The following is a 27,460-nucleotide window of genomic DNA, read 5'->3' as shown; positions in this document are numbered from 1 at the left end:
GCGGTTGGACCCTCTCGGCCCGGCCCAGCGAGTCTCTCTTCCCATTGGCTGGCAGGGCAAGGGGCGCTGCTCCCACGCTGGCGCTGGGTGCCTGAGCCTTAGACCCGCTCTACCGAGCGCTGCTCCTAGGAGAAGATAACCTGGTGCAATATAAGATCCTCTGCGTGCGGCGCACCTCGGGGACACAGCCTCCTTCCTTTCCTGAGAACTCAACCTGGGGGAAGCGGGGGTCTGGGAGTTGGAACCTGGCTCCAGATGACCTTTCGCATACTGGCTGACTCCCAATTAGCAGCAGCCCTTTATTCCTCCATCCAATAATCCATGTAATTATTGAGCACCTACTTCGTGCCTGCCAGTTTTTCGGGCCCTCTCCAGCAGCGAACAAAACATCCGAAGTCTTGCTCCCGCCTCCCTCTCTGGCGCTTTCATTGTATTGAAGGGGCACAGACATTGAACTGTAGTGTATCAGATGGTGATCATTGCCGTGGAGAAAAACAGAGTGGGGTAACAGACTTTGTGCTGGAGGTAAGGGTTAGGGGGTGGGTCCTATTTCTCTCTGGGTAGAAAGGGAAGACACTGCTAAGGTGACATTTGCAAAAAGTGAGAGTGTGAGCTATGCAGATATCTGGGAGACGGAGCATTCTAGGAGAAGGAAATAACAAGCGCAGAGGCCTCAGACAAGAGCCTGCTTGATATATTTGAGGAAGAGTTGAGTCAAATCAAGCCTCATGGTCACCATGACTCTGTGTTGATATGTGATAGTGCAATTTCATCCAAATCCCACATGACTAGAACTGCTTTGTGTGGATATATGGCCTTGGCCCCTGAAAACAGGGATCTCAAAGTTGGCTTAGACCCTAATAGGTCCAGCAGCTTCAGGAATTAGAATTGTCTCTCAGATGAGAGGCCTCTGGATCAAATGGGCAAATGTGTGTCCTTTTACGATGGCTTCCTTTTTCTCAGGATTACCCATTCTAAAGACCCATTCCTATTGACATAGTAGCAACATTTAGGAGATTCTAGAGTTGTCCATAACCTTGTTTAAAGTACCATTTCTCCAGCTGAATCTTCATGGAGAGCTTTAAACCTTATTGGCAAAGCATGAGCCAGTATTTGCTGGTATTAAGCAAATTACACTGTAGGCAACTGATGTGAAGGGCTCAGTCATGCTAGTTAGCCAGATGGATCCAACAGCCTCAATCACAGTCAGAAACTAGAGCCCTAGATTATAAAGATTCACATAAAAACTAAAAAGTATAACCCATAGTACAGAGGTGAGAGAAAACAAGGTAAACTCTCTTGGTTTGGCTCCAGTCTACTATATTAATTGGTTATGTAATAGCCATTCAAGAAATGTGCTGACTATTATATTCACAAGTACATACATCTTAAGAGAAGTATCAGTGTTACAGGTTTGGGTTCTAAAACCATGAAATAGAACATATTTATTCCATGAAAAATAAAAAACTGAGGAGACTATTAAAGGAACAACGTTTTAAAAGCTGAGGGTCCCAAAGTGTACCATAATAAAAATAAATTAGACCACTTTTTCATTTTCATTTAATTTACATATACCTATCATATTTAATTTTACATAAACACAAGTTTTATAATATCATACATTTTAGTGCAATCTTGTTTCTTTCTCCTTTGATTTAGCTCTTCCACGGAAAGAAGTCCTTCTGAGGAAGGACATTGCTTGTCCCTTACTGCGTTATTATTTTAAAAATTCTGTTTTGTCTTTTTTCTATTACTTTTGCTAAAATTTAATTTTTCAGGCCTCCTTTTTCTCAAAATTCTAAACAATAAAATGGAAAATGAAAGTCTTCTTAATTAACAACTACTAACAAAAAGGCATCTCAGAAAAGGTTTTGAGATGTCTCCTCATGCCCCTGCAGCTGGAAGGAGAGACACCATTCTTCTTCATGAAATTAATAAGGTGTGAAGTTAATAAGGGCAAGTAAAAGCATATTCATCAGCTGGGGATAAGGATGACAAAGCTCATATTTAGTTTTTGTTAATTTTCTCTGGACATTTTTTATCAATATATAAAGTCTCTCTCTTTATTTGATTCTTAACTTTCGGTTAGCTTTCTGCAGGATTGAAATTTCTGCTTTTTTGTTTGCTGGTAGCTTTTTGACCAAGCTCACAGGTGTTTCTTTTAAAAAGCATATGGGCGGATTTTGTTACTTGACCCAGTCTGACAGTCTCTGCCTTTAAATGAGAAAATTCAGTCCATTCACTTTTACCACATGCACTGATAATTTATTGCATTATTTATATATTACTTTAGGTTTATTATTCATTTTAAATCATAGCTTTATTTCTTTTCCATATTTTTCCTTTAAATGAGAAAATTCAGTCCATTCACTTTTAGCACATGCACTGATAATTTATTGCATTCTTTATATATTACTTTAGGTTTAGTATTCATTTTAAATCATAGCTTTATTTCTTTTTCCATATTTTTTCTATCTTTCCTCTTAGTGTATTTGCTATTTGTTTAGAGCCCTTTCTTAAATTATGTCTTCAGATGGGAAAGACCTGAGTGATACAGACTCTGCATTCTTGCAAATCCTCAAATGTTTATTTCGTCAGGACAGGTGACTACATTTTGGCTCATGGATGGCAGCCCCTTTATTTTACCAGTCTATAGCTGCTATTTAACCATTTTATAGCTTCCAACATTACAAATGATAAGAATAATGTCATTTTTCTTTGTAGATAACTTGCCCTTTCTTCCTGAAAGCTTATAAAGTTTTCTCTTTATCCTTAGCCTGTAGAAATTATATCTGTATATGTCTAGTGCGAGTCTTTACTCATTAATCCACACTGAAATGTTGTGAGTTCTTTAGCTCTGTAGATTCAGGCCTTTTAAAAAGTTTTCGGCCCAGAGAAATTTTCTATGATTTTGTTATTCATTTATTCCTGCCCTTCTGTCTACTCCTTTTTCTTCTTCTGGAACTTTTTGTCTGCATATTAGATCTCATAGATGTATCCTTTAAGCGTATTATCTTATTTTTCTTCATGATTTCCATCTCTATCTTTTTTCCTCTGTGCTTTGGGGTATTTCTTTAAATCATCTAGGCAACTTCTTGGGTCTCAAAAGTGACCATCTCCAATTCAATTGCTAAATTGCTTCATTAGAAAGAGATAGGGATAGATATAGATATCTTTTATTAAATTTTAATTTAATTTTTAAAAGTATTATATATACTTTTTTAAATTCCAGAAAGTGTTAATGCTGTACTTGATGCTCTTTTTTTGTTATTCATATTGTCATCTGCTGTTCTAGCAGTTATATTTCCCAAGATGCACATTCAGTTTGTCTCTATTCATCATTCTCTGTCTGGCAACTGGATCCCCTTGAGTTTTTGTTTTGGGGATTTTTTTTTTTTGTCAGTTCATTGAGGTTTAGATCTGGTTAATAGAGTATTTTAAGTTAGCAGTCCCACACATAGGAGAAGACCAAGAGGCAAGGAGGTCTTTACCACTGCTGGCTGTTGAATAGAAGCATGAAGCCTGCCATTTTCCCACTGAGGCACCTGGATAAAAGCCTCTTGCTCACTACTCTCCTTATAATCTCTCAGACTCAGCATAGGGGACAGTCAGTGTACGTGTTCAGCTTCTTCTTGGCATCTTGGGAGTCAAAGAGCCCCAGTAAATTTATACAGGTCTCCTAAGGGGTCCACCAACCTGAGGTCCAGGCTCGTGTCAAGAAACACCACTTTCAAGTGCTCATACCTAGGCTCTGATGCTGTTCTCCACAGTCTTATCCAGCACATAAGGAAGAGGATGGCTCTAGAGAGGTCCAACATCATGTCTCTGAACCAGTGATCTAAGCTCAAGGTTTCTCTCCACAAGCCCCAGTTCTCTGGTTTAGGAGAAGCAGACAGCTAGAGCAGGGAATAGAAGAGCTCATTAAACAGCCCTTTCTGAGAGTCTCCCCTAGGATCCACGTCTAACTTTAACTACTAAGAGCTACTGCCCTTTTCTGTGAATGACCTTATGAAATAGGAGACCCAGTCACTTTCCTTAAAATGAAAAAACCCTGATTTTTCCCAGTATTCCCCAACCTTGACATGGAGAACTATGTTATTATCAGTGTGTCTGTGGTGAAAGGCCTTAAGAATTATTGTTCTTAATTAATTAATTAGCAAACAATCAGTTTGAAACAAAACCATAGGTTCCACTTCCCTCTCAAAATAAGTTTAAAAAAAGCTTGAAATGCAGGAGACTGAGTTAGACCTCTGACATCCTCTGATACACAATAATTTAGTCTCAAAGCACACTTTAAAAATGAGATTATAAGTTAAATAATGGCATCAACTGCTAACATTTGATGTTTTTGTGTCCCAAGAATGCTGAAAGCAAATTATATGGATTATCCCACTTATTCCTTAACAATCAGGACTAATGTGCTATCGGAATATTATTCTATTGGAAGCAGTGTGGGAGAGCAGCCCACCCCCAGTGCTCGTTCTTACTGGTCAATGTCTGTGCATTCAGGATTTTGACTATCAACTATAACAGTTTAACCATATTAAAATCTTCATCTTACAGATGAGAAAACTGAGGGTGAGAGATTAAATAACTTTCCTGACATCACCTAATGGGTAACGACAGATTTTTAAGTCAATTCTGTGAGACAGCAAAGCTCAAGCTCTTAAATGCTATGCCATATCGTCTCTGAATGTTTAAGCCAGGGAGGGGTCCACGCACACTGACTTCCAAAATGTCGTCTTGAGAGTCGTAAGAAATTCAGATTCTTATTTCGTGGTGGGAGCCGCAGGTGTAGGCCCTGGACCACTCACTCCTGCTAAACATTAAACTGTAAATGCATAATTAATATTTATAGAGTACTTCCTATGTGCCAAGAACTGGTTTAAGCATTTTGACTAAACTAACTCAGTTACTTCTAATAACAAGCCTGTAAAATAGTTATTATGCTTATTTTAAAGGTGGGGAAACTGACACAAAATGATTAAATCATTCCGCCAAGTTCACATCACCGATAAGTGGGATAGTCAGATTAGAATCCAAGGAGTGCCTTGCTTTTAAAGACTACCCTAAGGAAGGTTCCTTGCCTAATAAATTGTTGACTACTACTGAACCAGCCCAAGTTGAGGGAGAGTGCTTGAGGAATTGAAAATATTTTCCTAATATAACACACTCAACTAGATAGTAGGAGCAGGTGCTTGGATCTCTTTTTGCTCTTCCCAGGACACAGAGAGGGGGCTGCTTTCCCCGGCTCCACCTTGGTCCCGTCTTGCCTTTCCCGTCTCTGCCTGAGTCTCCAGAGGAGCCCAGGACTGGGCAGGAAGAGAGGAGGGAGGAAAGCCCGAGCCTACCAGCGCGTCGGCAGGAGCGAAGCGGGTCCCTGGCAACCATAAACTGGAATTTGAAAGGTCCTCTTCGCGGCTGCGTGACTCCAACCTGGAGTTTAGGGACAATGCTAGAGCCAGAGCTAGCCGGGTGCCCATTCCGTCAAGGGCGCGGGAGAGCGGGCGCAGCCACCCCTCGCCGGCATTGGCGACCTGACAGCAAGGGTTTCCCCAGGTTCCCGTTGAGGGGTTCCCGCGCTCGCGGGGCGTGAGGGTCCCCGAATTCTCCGAGGCCGGCGGCTCATTTCTCTAAACCACCAGCCCTGCCCCTTTCCCAGGGGCCCTAAAAGCACCTAGAATAGTCCTATTTCGTTTGTACTGGGGGTGGTTCGGACGCATCCTAGGCTCAGAGTTCGGGAACGCACAACCCTCCGCCCGGGAACGCTGGCGGCTGAGCGCCGGGCTGCGCCCCCATCGTTTTGGCCAATCAGGAGCCACGTTCTCCGGCGCTCTCCTTTCCCGCCCCGCCCCTCCCGTCTCCAAGGAAACGCACGAGTGTCTACTCCGAGGCCTGGGGCTTCCGTTTCGCCTATACGGGCTGAGGCTATTGTTTGTGTAGACGGAGTGTTTGGGTCGGTCTCTGTCCTCCTTCAGAGGCTCTGTAAGTGCCACGGACTCTCGGGAGCACCGAGCCCGTAGCGGACGAGGGCGGGCGAGCTGTGGCCGAAGAAAGAGTGGCAGCAAAGGGAGGGTTAGGGGCCGAGAAGCAGCTCTGGCGTAGAAGTCCCGGAGACATCAGTTAGGTGGGTCCTTCACGGCCGCCCTCCCCTCCCCGCGTTAGTGCTGAATGAGGAGAAAGAGCAGGGCAGAGGCAGCTTGGGCCCTGGGGCCGGGTGCTCGGAGTGGGAGGTGCCGGGGCGGAGCTCGGGTCGGGGGTCTGGACGCGGAACCAAGGAGGCCGCGCGCGTCTTGGCTGCAGAAGCCGAGGCCGCGCAGATCCGTGGCCCTGAGACGCGCAGATCCTGCTCCTGAGAGCCGTTCGTCTGTCTAAATTCGGACACTCAGGCGGCCCGTGGCGCGTTGGAGGAGCCCAAAGCTGTCCTGCTCTTGGGACACCGTGAATCACTTTTCTTTCTAGAGAAAGAGGGTTCTTAACTGTTTATCATTTTCCCCAGGGACCTGTGATCAGCAAGGCAGGACCAGGGTGACAAAGGCTCATGCCCCCATTTTACAGGTGAGGAAAGTGCGGCCCTGGGAGCTCTAGAAGTTTGATCTTTTTCAAAGTTCTACAAGTGATTGGTGACAGAGTTGAGACGATGATCAGGTCCTGGGAGTCCTAGATCGAGGATCCTTTAAGACTCTAGGTACCCTGATAGTAAATCCATTATTTCTTTTGTGACAAGTAAGGGAAGGCAATGGAATTATCTTTCTACTTAACTGATTGAACAAAATAGGAAAAATACTTCAGAAAGAAACTATTTAAATGTCCTGCTGTTATTTTTATTATTATTGTTCTTGTTAATAAGCTAAGAAAGCCTTGAGGCTCAGAACATTAAATTACATAGAGAACACTTGCATTCCTGGGCCTAAACTGTGAGATCAAATTCTGTTTTCATGCTCAATATAGAATTGTACCTTTGAAGTTTCTAGAGTGAAAAGTAAGCTCCTGGGTGCCAATCCTCATAACTCCCCTATCTGGTCCTTGAAAGGGAACAGAAATGTTCTTGCGTTCTTTCTGACCTCTTTCTAGGAGATTTGGAGGTCCCACCCAGTTAGTATGTGAGGATTGTAGTGAGTTGGGAATTTCAAGGGATGCCCAGCCTTTCATTCCTCCTTTCTTCTCACTCAGCTCAACCTCCTCAACACTCCACCCTTCTCCAAAAGAGGAGCACAAAGCAGGAAGGAATGTTCACTATTTTCCTCATAGTCTGATCCCAGGTGAGTAGGATTGTCTTTTCTCATTTATAAAATGCCCCTCAATTCTCCGTGGGTAGTGGGAGTAGTGGGAGTAGTGGAAGTGGCAATGCGGATAGATGGACCAGATTGAATAAAAAATGTTCCTAACCTGCTGGAGAAGCTTCCAAGCCTCCTCTACAGCATGACCCTGCTTCCCTCCCAGTGTCTTTTCCCAGCGTTTACTCATTCATTCAGCCAGTCATTCAAGTCTACTATATAATTCATACTGTTCTTGAAGCTCTGAGATAAAGAAATATAAGAATGTCTTTTCTTAATGTTGGGGGAATAAACCATGAGGTTAATAATAATTTCTCAAGTTATCTCATGTTGAACAGTGCCAGAATGAGGGGCATTTAAAAGACAGGAACAAGAACTCAGGTTTGAATGATCATTATGAATAGGAAGATATTCCAGACAGGAAGACCATCATTTCGTCTCAGGCAGAATTTGAGGGGACAAATAAGGAAACTGGGCTAGTTGCAATAGAGCATAAGTATGAGTGTATAAGGTGAGGCCACATTGTGTAGGGCTGTTCATCTTTACTTGGTTACTTTTTCTTGTACACCATTCAATCCCCTGCACATCAACAGAGGCAGCCATTATTAACGTTTGGATATATTTACCTATAGTTTTTTATCTAATACTTAATATACATACATACCCACTAATCCATATAAACACTAATACGTATGCATATGTATATATACACATATGTAGAAATATACCTACATAGATTTATCTAAGATCCATGTATGTAGCGAGAATAGTATATATAAAAAAATTTGAATCATGACAAAACAGGCTCCATGAGGGCAGGGAATCTTCCCAGTATATAGAACTTCCCTGGGATGTAGTAAGCACTCAATGAATATTTGTTGAATATATGAATGGCTTTTATATGTATAATTTTTTCATTTAACATATAATGAACATTTTTCCAAGTATTTCTTGGTAGCATGAGTTTTAATGACTATATAGTGTTCCATTCCTGTTATATACCATTCCATTCCAGGCATATATGCTGTATTCCAGGTACACAGATATATATGTTCCATTATAGATATATATTGCTTTATTTAAATTTTCTTTTATTGGGAAAAACTAGGTAATTCCCAATATTTTGCCATTATAAACTTCTAATAAATATTCTTATGGATAATTTATTAAGTGTATCTCTCTTTACTTCCTCAAGATATACTTTTGTAAATAGGATAACAGAGTCAAAGAATATAAACGTGATTTAGGTTTTTAAAAAACTTTTTTAGAAATATGACATGAACTAACTTCTACAAGCATCTGATAAAAGGTCCTGTCTTGCTAATCTTTACCAGCATTGAGTATTATCTTTAAAGTTTTGCCTTAAGTTGCATCCCTTTAATCTAGTTCTTAGTAAGGTTGACCACTTTTTACATATATTTATTGGTCATTTGCATTCCTCCTTTGACATACATAATTTATGCCTCTTGACATACATTATCTTTTTCCCTACTGATTTTGTGTGTGTGTCTGAGGATGATTTGCCCTGAGCTAACATCCATTGCCAATCCTCCTCTCTCTCTCTTTTTTTTTTTTTGCTTGAGAAAGATTAGCCCTGAGCTAACATCCATGCCAGTTTTCCTCCACTTTGTATGTGGGATGCCTCCACAGCATGGCTAATGAGTGGAGTGGGTCTGCACCTGGGATCCGAACCTGCAAACCCCACGCCACCAAAGTGGAGCACATGGAACTTTAACCACTTGGCCATGGGGCCGGCACCTGAATTTTTTTTAATTTGATAAATGGTACTCTTTGCATGTAAAAGATATAAACCATTTGTTAGATGCTGTATTTCTCCTACTTATCATTTGCCTTTTACTTTTAAGGACTTCTTTGTTTACATAAGTTTTAAATTTGCATAACATAAAATCTTGTTTCTTTTTATTTATATAGTTTTGTGCTTTGAAAGCTCTTCTTCATCTCTAAATCTAATACATAGTTACTTTCATTTTCCTCAATTATTTTTCATCATTTCAAGAATTTTAAAAGTTTCACTCTGAAACATATTTGGTATTTATTTTGGTGCAAGAAATGATAGGAGAACTTAAACATTCTTTTTTCTTCCCACTTATTTTATTTTTCTAGTAACATTTACTTTCTCCATTGGTTGTGGTGCTACCTTTCCATACACCAAATTACTAAATTCTTTACACACATACACACACACGTACACACATATACAAATGTACACACAGATCACTTTTGATCACTTTTGGAGCTGTCTTGTTTCATGGACCCATTTCTCAGTTCTTATACTGGTATCAAGGTATACTTAATTTTGTTCCTTTACATGTGGTGCATTTAATGGGCAATTAAAGGGAAGTTAGCTTTTCTTTTTCACTAAATGAAGATAAGGAAAAGAAAGGACGATAGCTCATATATTGGGAATATTCCACTGAATAACATTATAAGGATTTCCATTTTGGAAAAAAAGAAGTAAAAGTTACTTATAAGTTTTAGATGTTGAAAATATTAATCTTTCAGTATTTTTATTAGTATAGCATATTGGTTAAAATGCAGGCTCTGGACCCGCTGCCTAAGCTTGTTTCATGCCTCTACCACTTCTTAGTTATGTGAACTAGATTGAATTACTTAACCAGATTCTCATCTCCTCTGAAGTGGGGAAATAGAACCTGCTATATAGGGTTGTTAAGAAGGTTAAATAAGATCATACATGTAAAAAACTTAGCACAGTGCTTGACGGATAGAACTCACTAATAATTGGTTGCTATTATGTTAGTTATTATTTAAAATATAATGCATATCTGATGTAACTCTTTCTAGTCACTAAGACATAAGAATTGAGGCAGGGAATCTAGCTTAAAAATTTTTTGCCAAATGGCTAGTCAGTTGTCCCAGCATCAACTAAATAAATCATCTTTTCCCCACACATTTGATGTCACCTTTATCATGTTTATAATTCACTGCTATATTTGTGTCCATTTCCGAATTTCTAGTCTTTTCCCCATTGTTATTCTCTATTCCCATGTCAGCCTCATGGTGCTATAATTACAGGGGCCTTACTAAAGTTTTAATATACCTTTGGGTTAGTCTCAGCAAACATTTTTAAAAGTCCCTTGATGACCCCACAATTTCATCCATCCCTCTCTTAGAGAGGTAACTTCTATCTTGAATGTTGTGTTTATTATTCCTCTAGGTCTTTTTGTAGTTTTAACTACCTATGTCTGCATCTCTGAACAAAATTCTTTAGTTTTGCCTATTTTTGAACATTATATAAATAGAATTGCTATATATGTTCTTCTATGAGTGGTTTCTTTAGCATATTGTTAGATTTTTACTGTGCACCCATGTTGATTCATATAGCTCTAGTCCGTTTTCACTGCTGTGTCCTATTTCACAGTATGAAAAACTACTGATTTATCATCCTATGGTTCTTGGGCCTTTTGGATTGTTTCCAGATTTTTGCTGTTAAAGCAATTGTAATCGAAGTGTTATTTTACTTGGTATATATGTGTAAGTTTCTCTAGGGTAAAAACCTAGTATTGGAATTTCTGGGACATTGAATTCCCTTATAATTGCTAATAATTTTCAGTTGATTTGCTTGGGTTTCCCAGATATAGTCATACCCTCTACAGATAATTTTGTCTACATGCATTGGCAAGTGCTTTCATATCAATAGTTTAATAATAGTAATAGTTAGAGAATGTATTCTGTATTATATTGATCCTTTGGAATTTATTGATCTTTCTTTTATGGATTAATACATGGTCTATCTTGTAACAGTATTTTGTGTTCATGAAAAATGTGTTTTTGTGTGTTTTGGGGTGTAGACTTCCACACAGATAAAAGAACTCAAGATTATTTATTGTAGTGTTTAGTCTTTATATTGTTGGGATTTTTGGTTTGCTTGATCTGTCATTTTCTGAGAGGGGTTTATTAATATCTATATTTACAATTGAATGTGTATATATATTTCTCCTTGCACTTGTGATAGTTGTTACTTGATACATTTTGAGATTTTATTTGTGGGTGAGATTTAATTAAATGGATATGTTTTTGTCTTAGTATTCACTTACTAATATATAAAAATCATACTTTTTTGTCCTTTATGATCTTTTTGCCATACATTTCATCTCAGCTGGTTAAGTTTGCTGTTACAGCTTTCTTTTGGTTCATATTTGTGTGGTATATCTTTTTCCATCCTTTTATTTCTATGTATTTTTCTTTTTAGTATATCTCTTCTAAAGCACATGTTGAATCTTATTTTTTTAATCTAAGAGTCTGTGTCTTTTAATCTGTGAGATTAAGCCATTTACATTTATTATAATTCCTGTTATATTATTTTTATCATCTTATTGTGTCCTTTTTTTCCTTCAGTTTTTGTTTTCTTTTGGAACAGGTTATCTTCTGTTTTTATTGTTTTGTTTTTTATGGATTCTAGTCTGCTTCTTATGGTAGTTGCCCTTAATTTGAAACTCATGTTGGCTTTTATTTACCCCTGTTGACTTCCTAAACTTATTAATATCTGGGTTATTTCTCTAAAAAGACAGCTATTTTAGCACACTCTCATGTCCCTTTTCTCAGTCTCCCCCTCATGTTTATATTCTCAAGAATTATAGTTCAAGATAGGTATAAATATGTCTCTTGTTCCTTTTTTTTTTGTTCCTAGGTTTTTCTGTTTGTTTGTTTTTGTTTTGTTTTATGATAACAATACACTTTACCAAGGTACTTGACCACTTTTCCTTATCATATCTCGTGCGGCCTTTCCCGGATTTATTTCTCTTCTTAATTGATTTGTTAGAAAAATAGGTAAATGTATATGTTTAAAATGTGTTTAGGTTAACTATTAGAAGAATAGGAATTATATGTGTGAAATCAAAATCATAGTGGAAAAAGTGGAGATGGGAGGGAATTAAAATATAAAACTGTGTCAATCTAAAATAAGACAGGAAAGGATGAAGGAAGAATTTAAAAAATAAAAAGTAAGATTTTAGAAATAAGTTCAAATATATCAGTAATCACAATAAATGAACATGAATAACATGGATATCACTTACCTGTTAAGAAACTGAGACATATAGATTAGACAAAAAACCACGTCTTGTTCTGTGCTGTTTACAAAAGGCCTACCTGAAGTAATGCCACAAAAAAGGTTAGATGCATTAATCGTGAAGTAATATGCAGCTAAGAATGTGTTTCAAATTATACATAGCAAAACCTGACAAAATTATAAGAAGGAATCAAAATTCCAAATACATAGAAAATGATTTTAAGAGACCTTTCTTGAAAAGGACCTTAAAGAAAACTTTAATAGTTGGAGAGATAACTATGTTTATGGATGGGAATACAAAAGGGATATCAAGTTTGTATAATATTGTTGGGGGCATTCATTTATATACAAAAGGAAAAAAAGTGGAAAATTATCAAACTCTTTGGGGAAATGGTGAATCCTGGTCAGTACAAGAAATGCAACAAGAATGAACCTAGGACATTTGTTATTCCAGAAAGTAGGATGTTCTCAAAACTAAAGAGGGTCATGTCACAAGAACCTAGAGCCAACCTGAAAGGACTCCCACTAGTCTAAGATAAGGGAATTTTGAACATCTAAAAGAAAAATGACTGAAATTTGATTGAAAGACATAAAATATGTAAAAATCAATCATTTCAGAAAAATACTGACAAGTCAAACAATACAAATCTCACTGGTCATAGTTGGTAGATGCTTTGCCCTATGTCATTACTCTGAAAATTGATTTTTAAAAGGGGGCAGTTTCGGAGATAATCGAGCATTCATCCTGCCTTTTTGTTTGAACTACATTTCAGGATAACCAGAAAATTTGTGGTGGGAAGTTCTTTATTATGGAAGAATTATATCTTGTGTGCGCACAAGGAATAGTAGAATTAGAAAACCAATTTGCAGTGCCTGATGAAGTAACAGATCTGAGAAATGATCATCATTTACTGCTAAAACTTTTAGTGAAAGGTTTATGGGAAACATTAGAATGGAAAGACTGGGCTGACAGCACTTGAACCCCCTGCTTAGTTTAGCAACCCTAAAGTTTGTAACAGGAAGTAGATAGCGGTATTCTTGTCAGAAAAAAATGAATCTTAGTCTTCACAGTCCTCTGGAATAAAAGAACCAAGTAACAAGAAGGGAATAAAGAAGAAGTTAAACACCACAAGGAAACAATTAGTCAAATCATTGATATGAGATGTTCTACAAAAGTGCTATTCAAAGCGTGGACCAGTAGCATCAGCATTACATGGGGGCTTCTTATTCATGAATCTTGAGTCCTACTGTGGGCCCAGTGAATCAGAATCTCTGGGTTTGGCGTCCAGGAAACTGTGTTTTAACAAGTATTCCAGGTGATTTTGATGCTCATTGAAGTTTAAGAAGCAATGTTCTACAGGATAATTGTCCAGATTTCTTTAGCAAATCAGTGGCATGATAAATTAAAAAAAAAAAGAGGGGGAGACTGTTACAGATCAAGAGAGATTTAAGAAACATACACTAACCAAATATAAGTTATGGGCCTTTTTTGGATCCTGATCCAGACAATTCAGTTGTAAAAAATATTTTTAAATCAATCAGAAAAATTAAATTTGAAGTGAGTTTTAGATAATTTTAAATAAGTATTATTAATTTTGTTAGGCAATTAGGTTTTTTTAAAGTCTCTATCAGTTAATGAAAGACATATATTGAAATATTCCTGAAATAATTATATGTGAAATGACCTTGTGCTTGAGATGTGCTTTAAAATACTACAGCCAATAATAATAAAAACAATAACGGGAGAGGTAGAGAATTGAAACAAGATTGGCAAAATGTGGATATTATTGAGTGGTTATATGGGACCTCGTTATCCCTTCCTCTTTACTCTTGTGAATGTTTCAAATTTTCCAAGCTCAATTGTTAATGATACAAAATCTTGAAGCATCTATAAGAGGCTTAATCAGTTCTGGTTGGTGGTACACAAGGGGCTGTTATTTCATTTCTCATAAAATTACTCTGCTAGTCTAGTGTAATACTTCTGCCTTTGATTTGACCTTTTCTAATATTAATATTGTAAAACGTAGTTTATTTTTTGTCTACATTTTTTCTGTTATAGCTTAGCTTATCTTTTCATTTTTAATCTTTCAGAATTCAGTAGTTTGGGGTGCATCTCTTCTAAACAGTATGCCTCTGTATTTTAAAACTGTTTTAGTATCCTTTTCTCTATTAATAGGTTTACTTGTCACCTTAATTTATTCTTTATATAATTCTCTTTTTTTCTCTATAGATTTATTATACGTACTAATTTTGAATGTAGGTGTCCTGCTTTTAAGTTTTCTAGTGGCGGAAATATTTACAACATTTAAAAAAATATTTTCAAGGGAAGTTTTATAGTGTTTTTTAGTAAACTGAAATGTACACACCTGGCAATTTTACTTCTGGAAATTTATCTTTTAGAAATAGTATTACAAGTGAGTGTTCAATGATATATTTAAGAGAATTGTTTACTTCTGTATTGTGATAGAGCCAGAAAATTGGAAATAATCTTAATGTCCATCAATATGGGAACAGTTAAATCTTGGAACATCGCAAGGTGAAATGCTATGCAACTTTTATAAGCAGTAATATGTTAATTATCTGTTGTCACCTAATAAATTACAGTTAGCAGCTTAACATAACAAACATTTTTTATCTCACTCAGTTTCTAAGGGTCAGGAATCTGGGAGCAGCATAGCTGTGTGGTCTGGCTCAGGGCCTCCCATGAGGTTGCAGTCAAGCTATCAGCAGGACTGCAATCATCAGAAGGCTTCACTGGGGCTTCTAAGACGGGTCACTCACATGGCTGTTGGCAGGATGCCCCATTTCTCACTGAGGACAGAAGGCCTCAGTGCCTCACCACATGGGCCTCTCCACAGGCTGCCTAAGTATTCTTACCACATGGCAGGTAGCTTCTCTGAGAGTCATTGATCCAAGAAAAAGAGCAAAGAGGAAGCTGCAGTGCCTTTTATGAGCTAGTCTCGAAAGTTGCACACCATTACTTCCCCTTCTGCTTTTTTATCTATCCATCAGAATTGAGTCTGTAAGTCCGGGCCATATTCAAAGAATTAGGCATCACCTCTTGAAGGGAAGAGTATCAAATAATTTGTGGATGTATTTTAAAACCACCACAAATAAGATAGGTCTATGTGTACTGAAATGGGAAGATGTACACTATGTGAGTTCACTGTGTACACTATGTGAGAAAAGCAAACTGCAGAATTACATTGTTAAGAAATAACATCAGTGGGGTATGCATGTATGTTTGTATATATGCATGAAAAAAGGACAGAAAGGGACACAGTGAAAACTACAGTGATTAATTTCTCAAGTTCTTTGGGGAAGGTAGGCTTTCAATTTTTGCTTATTACTTCAGTATTATCTAAAATTTTTATGAACTTATTTTGAGTCCAAGAAACTAGAGTCTTAATCTCTAGTGTATGTTCTCAAAAGGAATTCTTAAATCTTTGTTAAAATAACAACCAAAGCCAATAACGACAGACTGATCTTTATTTTTCTGTACTTTTTACAAAATGATGGACCAGTGAGTTCATTTATTTTCCATACTGACACCAGTTTTCAGTCCTGTAGTCTGGGCTTCTGAGCATCCCAGCTTTCTTATTTTATTTATATATTCATTTGTATGTGTTAAAGTAAACTTATTATCTTTAAAGTTTTTAACATTTAGTTTATAAACAGTTAAAAATAAACAGCACTGAATTTTCTCATTCTTGAGTTCTTACTTCTGATTGTTTCTTTGTTGAGGCATGGATTTTAATGTAGATTATTTGGAAAATAGTACCTGCATGGTATATTTTGAATCCTTAAACATTTCAGTACATCTTCCTTTTGCCTTTCTACATTAACACAGTCTGGCTGTATGTGGAAATCTTGATTTACAGCCCGTCACCAAGTTGCTTTTAACTTCTCCCACTTTGACTTAGTAGGTAGGCCTGGGTTTAAAAACCACTATTTTGTAACCACATGTCCTTTTACAAGTTACTTAATCTTGTTAAATGTTAGTTTCCTCATTCCTTTGGTGTTGATAATAATACTTTATAAGATTGTTATGATAGTAAATGAGATAACGTTGCCCTGTTTACATAACTGCTCAATGATATTTAGTTGCTGCTCTGACTATAATATGGTGATGATGATATTCTAGTTTTCTTCCATTTTATTGTAAACTTCTTAAAAGTATCTATTTCCTTTATTCTTAGTATTTACTGAACATTTTTAATTGAACTTTAGAATTGAAAATGTGTCATCAAAGAAATAAAATGAGTATCACATAACTAACTGTGATCTGGTCTTTCCACTAAGAGAAATATTTTTAGACCATTTGAATACATGCATTTATCTCTTTTCCTTTCTAAAATTGCATGATGATAATAAAACTAAAAAATTTATGAACTTGCAGTGATGAAGTGAAGAGCCATCAGCAAATGAGAAATTTCAGCAAAAACTTGTAAGGCAACAGAGGATTAGTGGTAAGAGCCACATAGGGCTAAAGACATTACATCCTAGAATGCTTGACAGGAATACAGACAAGAAAGGAACTGATGAGCCCTGTGAACTTCAGAGAGGCTGAGGATGCATCCATACTATTTGAAGCAGAGGGCCAGGCAAAAAAGAGGATCCTAAAATATTTCCAGAGAGGAAAGAAAAAGTTTCTTACAAAGGAATTAGAGCTTAAAAATAAAAAAAATCAGTCTTAGCAGCAACACTGAAGGTTTATATACTGAAGGAATTCTGAGAAAAATTCTTTTCACTCTAGAATTCTATACCCAGCCACATGTGAGGGATAATAGACTTCAGGGATATAGTGATTCAAATGGTTCCTGAGAATTCTTCCTAGTAACCATGCTTGGAGATTCTCCTTTAAACGAAATGTGTGTCTTGAAGAAAACCTTACCTTTTTCTTACCTTTGCCTTTTTCATTGGCCGTGGGCTTAACATTCATAGGCTTGCTTGAAGTATTTTGAGTGTGTACCTCCCAATTAATGGAGAAATCACAAAAGAGGAAGAATCATATGATCTTGAAAATGGAGCACTAAAGAGTAGCCAGCCCAGATTGGAGCAGGAAGATGAACATTTCCAAAATAAAAGGGGAAGGGGGAATGAGACACTTGATAAAATAGATTATATAGAGCCTTTCAAAATAAATAAGAATTTGGGGACATTTTATTTATTAAATAAAAATAAAACAGGTAATCCTCCCAAGAAAACTGTATATAATCGTATTCAAAATTATATAAGCACTACTATTGATTTAATTAAAAATAATGATAATACTGTATGAGAATGATGAGTGGAGGTATGAGGGGGTGGGGTTTAATTCCTCATCTCATAATAGGAAATAAATTGATAATGTCTAAAATGATCAATCATGATGCAATAATATAAGCAACATTAAGCAATATTGTTATATTTAGCAAATGGTTCTGGTTGGAAATATGCAGACCTGGGTCCTAGCTGTGCTACTTTCTAGGTCCATGATCTTGGGAATTTAATTAAACTTTTTCAACCATGTTTACTAATTTGTAAAATAGGGATAATAATAGTATCTACAATATAGGATTGCTTTGAGGATTATTTGAAATACACATGAAGAGCTTAGCCCAGTGGTTAGCAGACAAATGCTATATAAATGTTTCTTATGGTGATGGGGTTCAATTGGATACATTACTTAGCCATTTGACTACTATTATTATGTCCCTTCTTACCTTTCTTGTTTTTCTTCATTATTGAAGTTCTTTCTTTTTCTGTGTGGTTTGCCACTTATTTTACCTACTGAATGTCTTTTTCTTTGTCCATCTTCTCACTTAGATTTCTTCTTCCTGGAAAGCCTATTCTTTGACCAGATGGCGGTAACATTTGAAGATATAACTGTTATTTTTACTTGGGAGGAATGGAGATTCCTGGATTCTTCTCAAAGAAAGCTCTACAGAGAGGTCATGTGGGAGAACTACACAAATGTCCTGTCAGTAGGTAAAGTTACCCCAGCTTTTAGGGAACAGAGTTAGTTTCTTCTGGAACCAGTTTTGTTGAGTATTTTGGTTCTTTATCTGGGTGTTATATTGAGGTGGAAGAAATATTCTCAAAAATGGGTGTTGGGGTCGGCCCCATGGCCAAGTGGTTGAGTTCGTGTGCTCCACTTTGGTGGCCCAGGGTTTCACTGTTTGGGATCCCAGGCACAGACATGGCACCACTCGTCAGGCCATACTGAGGTGGCATCCCTCATAGCATAACCAGAAGCACTTACAACTAGAATATACAACTGTGTACCAGAGGGCTCTTGGGAGAAGAAGAAGAAGAAGAAGAAGAAGAAGAAAAGGATTGGCAACAGATGTTAGCTGAGGTGCCAATCTTTAAAAAAAAAAAAGGGAGGATCTTAAATCAGATGACAAATAGAAGATAAACAAAGCAAGACATTTTCCAAGACCCCTAGGCTATGTAATTGATAGATATTTGTGATTATTATTCTTACTTCTTTTCTGGATTACATTCAAAGCTCAGACCTCCACACATAATCAGTTTTGTGTGGTCCTAAATTTGTTTTCTCTTCATACTATTTGTATGAGGTAGCTTTTGCTGTATAACAGACTACCCCAAACTTAGTGACTTAAGACAAACACTATTGTTTTTCATGATTCTAATTTGTTCGATGGATCTTTTGTCATGGAGTGACTTGGTTGGGGCTGGATGGTCTAAGATGAGACTGGACAGCCTGACTCACATGTTGGGTAGTTGGTCAGTATCAGTAGAGATCATGGGGATGTGTTGCCCATATGTCCCTCCTCAAGCAGGCTAGCACAAGCTCGTTTACATGGTGAAGGTCACAGGATTTTCAAAACCAGCAAGAGAGAGGGCAAGCCCCCAAGCACAAGCACTTTTCAAATCTCTGCTTGTATCATTTTTGCTATTGTCTCAGCAACCAAAGCAAATTGTATAGCCAAGCCTAAAGTCATTGTAGAAGGGGAACACACAAAGATGTAGATAAAGTAGAGAGTCAATACAGCTGTTTTTTCCACACAATCTACCTCACTATTTTAGAACAGAAAAATAGAAACAGTATTTTATTTCTTATACTAATGCCTCAAATAAAGTAAGCTAATTAAATCTCAGTCTTTAAGACTATTTCTGTGGAGTAGTCAGCCTTACCCTTTTATTTCTAACAGTACCGGGTGAGTAGTAGATGCTCAAAATATGTTTGTGGAATGAATGAATAAGTGAGTGAAAGAATACATATATGAATAAACAAATGAATTTCAGACCCCAATATGGAGCAGCCTAAGTCATAAACCTTTCACACTTCCACCTACACATGTATTCCTATAATTCTGGAGGTCATTGATTGAGATACTTGGAAATTTTTAAACAGAGCCTACATCTCACCACTGGATTATCTGCTTATTCTCCTAGAAAACTGGAAAGAGAGCTACAAACCCCAGGAAGAAAGATTCAGATATTTAGAACATGAAAATCTTTCCTGCTGGCAAGGCTGGAGGAATGCCAACACTCAGATACATGAGAATCAAAACTATGTGGAAACCGTTCAAGAAATAGATTCTCAAGACCTAAAGCAGCAAGACCTTTCCCACTATCAAGAATGGTTAATACTCTGCACACAAGTACCAGGGTATGGGAACTATGAAGTGACTTTTGGAGGTAAAAGTCCCAGGAACTTAAAATATACAAAGTTTATACCTTGGCAGTCCTTAGAAACAAAGCACACTCAAGACTATGGTAGAGAAATCTATGTGAGTGATTCACATGGTTTTCAAGGAAGCAAATCCCATCTTGGCATATGCAGGAATAATTTCTCCATGGAAAAAGAACAGAAGCTTATAGTTCAGCATTCTTACGTACCAGTTGAAGAAGCCCTTCCAGAGTACATTGGGGAGATCTGCCAAAATGACCTACTGAAAGACTCTATGGAAGAGAAATACTGTGGATGTAATAAATGTAAAGAAATTTATTATTGGAATTCACAGTGTGTTCTCCACAAGAGAAATCAACTTGCAGAAAAGTTCTATCAGTGCTCCATTAGTACAGCATGCTTCTCTCAGAGATCAGACCTATACAGACATCCAAGAATCCACATAGCTAAGAAGCTGTATGGATGTGATGAAGTTGACAGTAACTTTAGTCAGAGTTTAGGTGTTCACTTTTATCAGAGAGTCCACACAGGAGAGATTCCTTATATATGTAATGTGTGTGGTAAGAGCTTCAGTCAGATCTCTAGTCTTCACAATCATCAAAGAGTCCATACGGAAGAGAAACGCTATAAATTTCAGTGTGATAAGGACCTCCGTAGAAATTCATTACTTCACATTCACCAGAGACTTCACATAGGAGAAAAGCCTTTTAAGTGCGATCAGTGTGGTAAGAGTTTTAGTCGGAGTTCAGTACTTCATGTTCATCAGAGAGTCCACACAGGAGAGAAACCATATAAGTGTGATGAATGTGGTAAGGGCTTCAGTCAGAGCTCAAATCTTCGAATTCATCAGTTAGTCCACACAGGAGAGAAGTCCTATAAATGTGATGACTGTGGTAAGGGTTTTACCCAGCGCTCAAATCTTCAAATTCATCAGAGAGTGCATACCGGAGAGAAGCCTTATAAGTGTGACGACTGTGGTAAGGACTTTAGTCACAGCTCAGATCTTCGCATTCATCAGAGGGTCCATACAGGGGAGAAACCCTATACTTGTCATGAGTGTGGGAAGGGCTTCAGCAAGAGTTCAAAGCTTCACACTCATCAAAGAGTACATACTGGAGAGAAACCCTATAAATGTGAACAGTGTGGCAAGGGATTCAGTCAGCGTTCACATCTTCTCATTCATCAGAGAGTCCATACAGGAGAAAAACCCTATAAATGTGGTGATTGTGGAAAGGGCTTTAGTCACAGCTCTAATCTTCACATTCATCAGAGGGTTCACACAGGGGAGAAGCCTTATCAATGTGCTAAGTGTGGTAAGGGTTTCAGTCATAGTTCAGCTCTTCGAATTCATCAAAGAGTCCACATAGGAGAGAAACCTCATAAATGCCATGAGTATTATAAGAGATTTGATCAGAATTCACATCTTCACAATAATCACAGAAGAGAAACCATATAATTCTGTTCATTTAGTTGACAGCTTTAATCAAAGCTTAACCTTAAGCCCAATAAATGCTGCTTGGAAGAAAATTCTGTAAATAACCCAAGTAATCCCAAGCAACATTTATAGTTTCCCCTAACTCCCATTAAGAATCATTTGCTTCAAGAGGATCCTTAGGAAGATTCCTTTATCTTTAAAATTAAAGTATATTTTCTTCTACTATAAATAGTATACTTGGTCATTGTAAAATATATTTAAGAATTCAAGGACAAAAATCTCCATCCTGTTTCATCCTCTTTTTCTGTGCATTTTCATGTGCATGAAATCATACTCTGTGTTCAACTTTGTATTTTCACTGACTTCAAAACACTCACTCACATTTTGGTTTGAAGTGAAATTTGCTAGCTATCTATGGAACAGCATCTTGACTCCCCTGTAAAGTCCCTAGGAGGCCACAGAAAAAAATGAAAACACACAAAACTTGAAACTCAAACTGGTAGACAGCCTATTGCTTAAATGTGCAAGAATTAACTATAGGGCCAGTAGAATTCAATTGTTTATGACAAAAGATAGGAAAACATGGTATGACCCTTTATCTGAGATAGAATATTTTAGGAATGCTATCTCTGTTAACCAGGAAACTCCAGAACCATCCTTTTGTTGCAGAGGTGCTGCTCTCTGAGGTTACCATGATGCACTCTCACCCATTTCCCCTCCCCAGTTTTCCACGTTTATTCCTAGGTTCAGACACCAAGTAACAGGAGGTACAAGATGTAGTTTCTCTGAGTAAGTTGTGAAAGATGTAGACAAAAGCTGATAGAAGTGAATACTGGAAACTGAAGATACTCTATCAGTTCAGCATTAGAGATCCAAGCAGTAGAATTGGATTTAATCTCAGAAGAGTAGAATGGTAATAAACATCTTCTAGAAATGGAATTGAACTCAGAACTGTGTGCAAAAATAAACTCTCAAGCTAATTTTATAGGAGAATTTGGTCATTATATAAACAGTGGACTCAATGGGGATACATAAGTCCTAACTATTGATATATGAACATCTAGATATCACTTCCCAAGAGAAAATAAATTAAGTTGACCTGTTCAGGGAAATAACAGGGAATTGCAATACCAAAGAAAGGAATATTATCTTGTAGACTTAATCCTATGGCCTGAAAATTAGCTATTTCGGTCTCGTAAAGAAATTTTCTGAAAAACTGGTGTCCTCAGTAGCATGACAGAAAACCTGAAATCAATAAAAGTAGAGTAGAAATACATAAGCAGAGAAGAGCTTTTAAGATAAAAAGAAAAATAGATATAATGAAGAAGGAGTACAGGGGAATTTAAAATGCAGTATCAAAGTAAAAGGCAATAAGAAGCAGAATTGGCACTGCAGAATATCAAACACTGTAATGAAGAAACTTGAGATCTTAAATGTGTAAGAAAAGGATAATGAGATGGAAACAATGAGAGAAAAGATGGATGCGAAGTGCAGAGAATGGAGATCCAATCTAAGAATTAAAGGTGTTTCTAAGGAAGATAAAAGAACATTTGGAATAGAATCAGTGATCAAAGAAATTAAGAAGTTCTTCTGAGCTAAAAGTATATGCTCGCTAGATTTTAGGCAAAACCAGTATAAAAACCATGCTTAGAAACTGCTTAGGAAAAAAAGAACAATTGAAAGCGTGCAGAAAGAAAAATTCTGGTCATCTACAAAACCAAAAAGGGAGGCTGGATAAAGACCTCTGCCAGCAGTAAATGTCAAAAGGCAATGGAACACCACCTTTAGAATTGTGAGATTAAAAAATCTGTTATCACCTAGAGTTTTTTTCTTTGTTTATCAACTAAATTGTCTTTATATGTGCAGGTAACAAATTAGATAGACAAGGAAACTTAACCATACACATTGCTTTTTTCTTAAAGAGAGCTCAACAATGTGGAAGTCATGGTATAAAGGACTGGTGATGAACACTCAAATCAGTTAAACATAAAGTTAAGTCTGGATAATTGTTAATTTGTTTACCAAACTTCAAAAATTTTAAATACTTGTGCAGGAAAATATTTCATATACAAATGCTGAGTATAAAAGCAGATTATTTATAAAAGTCTGGGTGGGAGAGTAGGGTTGTCAGATAAAATGCAGGACCCCCAGTTAAGTTTCAATTTCAGATATACAGTGAATAATGTTTTACTGTAAGTATGACCTAAATATTGCATGGGACTTGTACTAAGAAATTGTTTATATGAAATTCAAATTTAACTAGGCATCCTGTGTTTTTAATTGCTAAATTCAGCAACCCTATGGGGGAAGGACAGCAAAAGAAAGCGCTACGTTTTTTATCTTAAATAGCAGGGACTCATTACACTTTCTTCTTTACTTTAACAATTCAAGAAATAAAAGTCTAAGATTTTTTTTTTACAAGGTTAGAAATTGCAACTAATAAAACCAAAAAAATGCACATACACATTTCAGGATGGAGGAGAAGATAAAAGCAAAGAATATTAGGCCCTGTTGCAAAAGACAGAAACAAAACAAAACAAGAAAATGACCTAAAAAATTAGAGAGCATGGATCAAGCTGAGAGAAAAACAAATTTATCAAAATAGGTTAACTCTCCCATTAAAAAATTTTGAAAACACTTGACTGGGTTAAAATTTTACTTATGTGCTATTACAAATGAAAATATTAAAGCAAAATGATATTGATTTATTTTATTGATATAAAGAATAGGTGAAGGTTTATTAGGCAGACAAAGGGGTGCTTACAGTATGTTTTTAAAAGTTAATTTAAAAAATGAACTAATTAAACCCATTAAGGTGTGTAAAAAATACAAAAACCAATAGTTTCCTAAACTCTTGCAATAACCAGAAAATATAATGGGTGGAAAAAATATAGTTTGTAATACTACTAAAATTTCTTTAAAAGGAATAAATAAAACCATAGAATGAAAATAATGAAAACAAAACATTTGAGGAAAATAAAAAAGCACTTGAATAGAGAAGTCATATAATTGTTTTAGAGGGAATGTTCCTAAATTAATTTATAGATTTAGCATTTCAAATCTCATGAAAATCCCAATGAGATTTGAAATGAAAAAAAAAAAGATTCTAAAGTCTCTTAAGATAAATAGACATTGGAGAAGAGCAAAGATAATTATAAGAAAGATAATGATATTGCCTTTACATATAATAAATAATATAGTGAAGTGAAAATAATGGAGACTTGATTGTACATTTGAAAAAATGTTCAGAATACTCAGTCACTGAATAGCTTAAAAATAGACCAGTGTATGGATTACATATGTATATATAACATATGTAGTACATATCCTCATATACTTTACTTATGATAAACATCTATTAATAGGAGAAGAGTATTGAGTAAATGGTGCTGAGAAAATTATTTAACTCTGGTGAAAAATAAAATTAGGCATTCATCCCATGACCTACATCATATATATATTGATCTAATATATAATGATTAAAGCACAAGTTTTCAAGCTGTGTTCCATGAACCTCCCTATATGGTTTCATGAAAATCCACAAATTTAACCCCCTTTTTATCTGATTCATATTCAAGATTAGCATCGGATGTCCTTTTTTTTTTTTTTAAAGGAAGTTCTACTACTTTAAACATAAAATGTTTAAAATTCACCAAAGTGGGTTTTTGTATGGTTGAAAACATGCTCACGTGCATTTTTTGAGAGTTAGATGAAATGGAAGAACTCAGAAAAAATACCTAGGAACTTGACCACATAAAATTTTTAAACTGTAGGTTAAGAACATATGGAAGTCAGACAACAATAGGAAAAATATTTGCCATGATGATGACACTTATGAACTTTTATAAATTAGTAAGATGGACACCTAGTAAAAAAAAATGGCAAAGGACATCAATAGATTAAAGCAATGAAATGCTGCTTTTATTAACAAAAATTATAATAGCTGTTTTCAGTGAGAGTATGGAGTGACGGATACTTATACAGTATGTACGTTGAGGGTAAATTGTTAGACTTTCTGGAAAAGCTATTTGGCCAATCATAAGCCTTAAAATTCTTGATACTCTTTCCTACAGTGATTTCATATCTAGGCATATATCCTATGGAAACAGAGTTACACACTGTTAGAGAACTTGTATTTGAAAAGAACAGAGATCCGTTTAAGTTATTTCATATAAAAAGTAGAGTTATATAACATTGTTTTAAAATCTCACACACAAAAAATCTAAGGACAGAAGCTTCAAAATGGAAACTTGCTCTAGAAAGACATTAGAAAATGAGGCTACGCTTTCCAGAACTTATTTCTGTTTCTCTTTGGGTATCCTCTCTTCTCTCTACAGGTTGACCTCCTGTTTACTCACTCTATGTAATTGCCACCGCATCCCTGAATATATGTTTTTTCAATGCTGTTGCACACCATTGACTTGTAACTTCCTTCTGGGTCTCTGTTCAGATTTCTGAGTTGGGGAAGATGATTGGTTTAACTTATAATTACTACCTCTGGACAAAACTTTGAGGCCAGGCCAAACCATAGACTACTGGTAAGGCTATGAATTGGCTAGCTTCGTATCAGATGCTCACTTTGGTCTTTTCAGACATGCCCCAGCATGGGGTGATAAGAGATATAACTTGATTGTTAAAGACTGATTCAAATAGCTTTCCCCAGAAAGTGGTGGGTTTGGGCCAAGCATTCTGAACTATGTTAGAAACTCCCAAAGATAAATGTCAAGATATTTATTGCAGGATTGTTTTATGCTGCCCTCTCCACAAAAAGGGGAAAGGTCAAATAAATTATGATACATCTATATGATGTAATGTATGCAGTCATTAAGACATATTTTCCAAGAATATTTTAATGCTAAGAGTATACTAATGGTGTTAAGTGAAAAGTACAAGATATAGAACTGTATATGGGGTAAGATTCTATATATATTTATATGGATATTTCCATGGGGAAAATATTGGATATATACAAAAATGTTATTAGTGGGTCTCTTTGATAGGATGGTTTATGGTTATCTTTATGTTCTTCATGCTTTCCCATATTTTTATATTTTTATTAGTGTCTGTTTTCATAAAAAATAAAAATCTCTTTTTTACATACAACTTATTTGAAATGTAAATAGTTACATGATATTCCAATGTGTTGTGTGTACCGTAATACTTAATTATAGTGGATTTAGACTGTCTTCATTTTTATGTCATGGATTGAACTGCCATAAATGCCATTATATATGGTTTTCTCTTATTTTAGGTAAGTTTTATAATTTCTGTATTCAATTATTGGGTTAAAAGAAGGAGGCAGAAGGGGCTGACCTGGTGGTGTGGTGGTTAAGTTCATGTGCTCTGCTTCGGTGGCCCAGGGTTCATGGGTTTTGATCCCAGGCAGGAACTTACACCACTCATCAAGCCATCCTATGGCAGCGACCCACATACAAAAAATAGAGGAAGATTGGCACAGATGTTAGCTTAGGGCCAATTTTTCTCACCAAAAACAAACAAACAAAAAACCCAAAAAACGAAAGACAGGCAGAAGATATACTTGTTCAAAGAAATGGAATAATGAAATTACATGATGTATACAGTCAGCTACAAGTAGCTTGGCATTGTTGGAAAACAAAGTGTAAAAGTGAAAGGAGAGGTCAGGATACCTGTGCCAAGCTAAGAAATTTCTGTTGGTCATGAAGATATATTGCAGAATCTTAAATGAAAGAGCAACACTATCATTTTGGAAAGATGACTAACAACAGTACAGAGACTGGACATGTTGTAGAGTTGAGGGGAAGATAATGAACAAGAATGGAGGTCACAAGACCATTTAGTAAAGGCAACTAGGTGGGGTCAATGAGTTTTGATAGTAGGAGGCAGTTTCCCTTTTTAACCATTGGTTTTATTTTTCTCTTTTTTAGTGTGCTCACCAGAGAAAATTTTGAAAACATATTTACTAAGAAATGAGGTTAAAGGTATTATAAAAAGACACTGGAGGGTTTTAAATGACATGATCTCACCTTAAATTTTAACAGGGTCACCCTGAATGCTCTGTTAAGAATTGCCTGAAG

General features: G+C 36.5%; 1 protein-coding gene across 4 annotated transcripts; it reads left to right on the top strand.

The window, feature by feature from the left end:
* Positions 1-5,839: 5,839 nt before the first annotated feature.
* On the top strand, positions 5,840-26,507 carry ZNF214 (zinc finger protein 214). Of its 4 annotated transcripts, none has more exons than XM_008514567.2 (5): positions 5,840-6,127; positions 6,500-6,558; positions 7,174-7,262; positions 18,136-18,297; positions 19,732-26,507. In XM_008514567.2, the coding sequence occupies exons 2-5, from the start codon at positions 6,542-6,544 to the stop codon at positions 21,423-21,425; spliced, it is 1,962 nt and encodes a 653-aa protein (XP_008512789.2). In that variant the 5' UTR covers positions 5,840-6,127; positions 6,500-6,541; the 3' UTR covers positions 21,426-26,507. The 4 variants fall into 4 exon arrangements, with proteins under 4 accessions (XP_008512789.2, XP_008512805.2, XP_008512796.2 ...); XM_008514574.2 differs by having other exon boundaries at positions 5,860-5,985; XM_008514583.2 differs by lacking the exon at positions 6,500-6,558 and having other exon boundaries at positions 5,846-6,127.
* Positions 26,508-27,460: the final 953 nt, after the last annotated feature.

The sequence above is a fragment of the Equus przewalskii genome, chromosome 6 (assembly GCF_037783145.1).
Source record: "Equus przewalskii isolate Varuska chromosome 6, EquPr2, whole genome shotgun sequence".
Taxonomy (NCBI): domain Eukaryota; kingdom Metazoa; phylum Chordata; class Mammalia; order Perissodactyla; family Equidae; genus Equus; species Equus przewalskii.
Note: the sequence above shows the minus strand (reverse complement) of the source record. Positions and strands in the feature narration are given on the sequence as shown.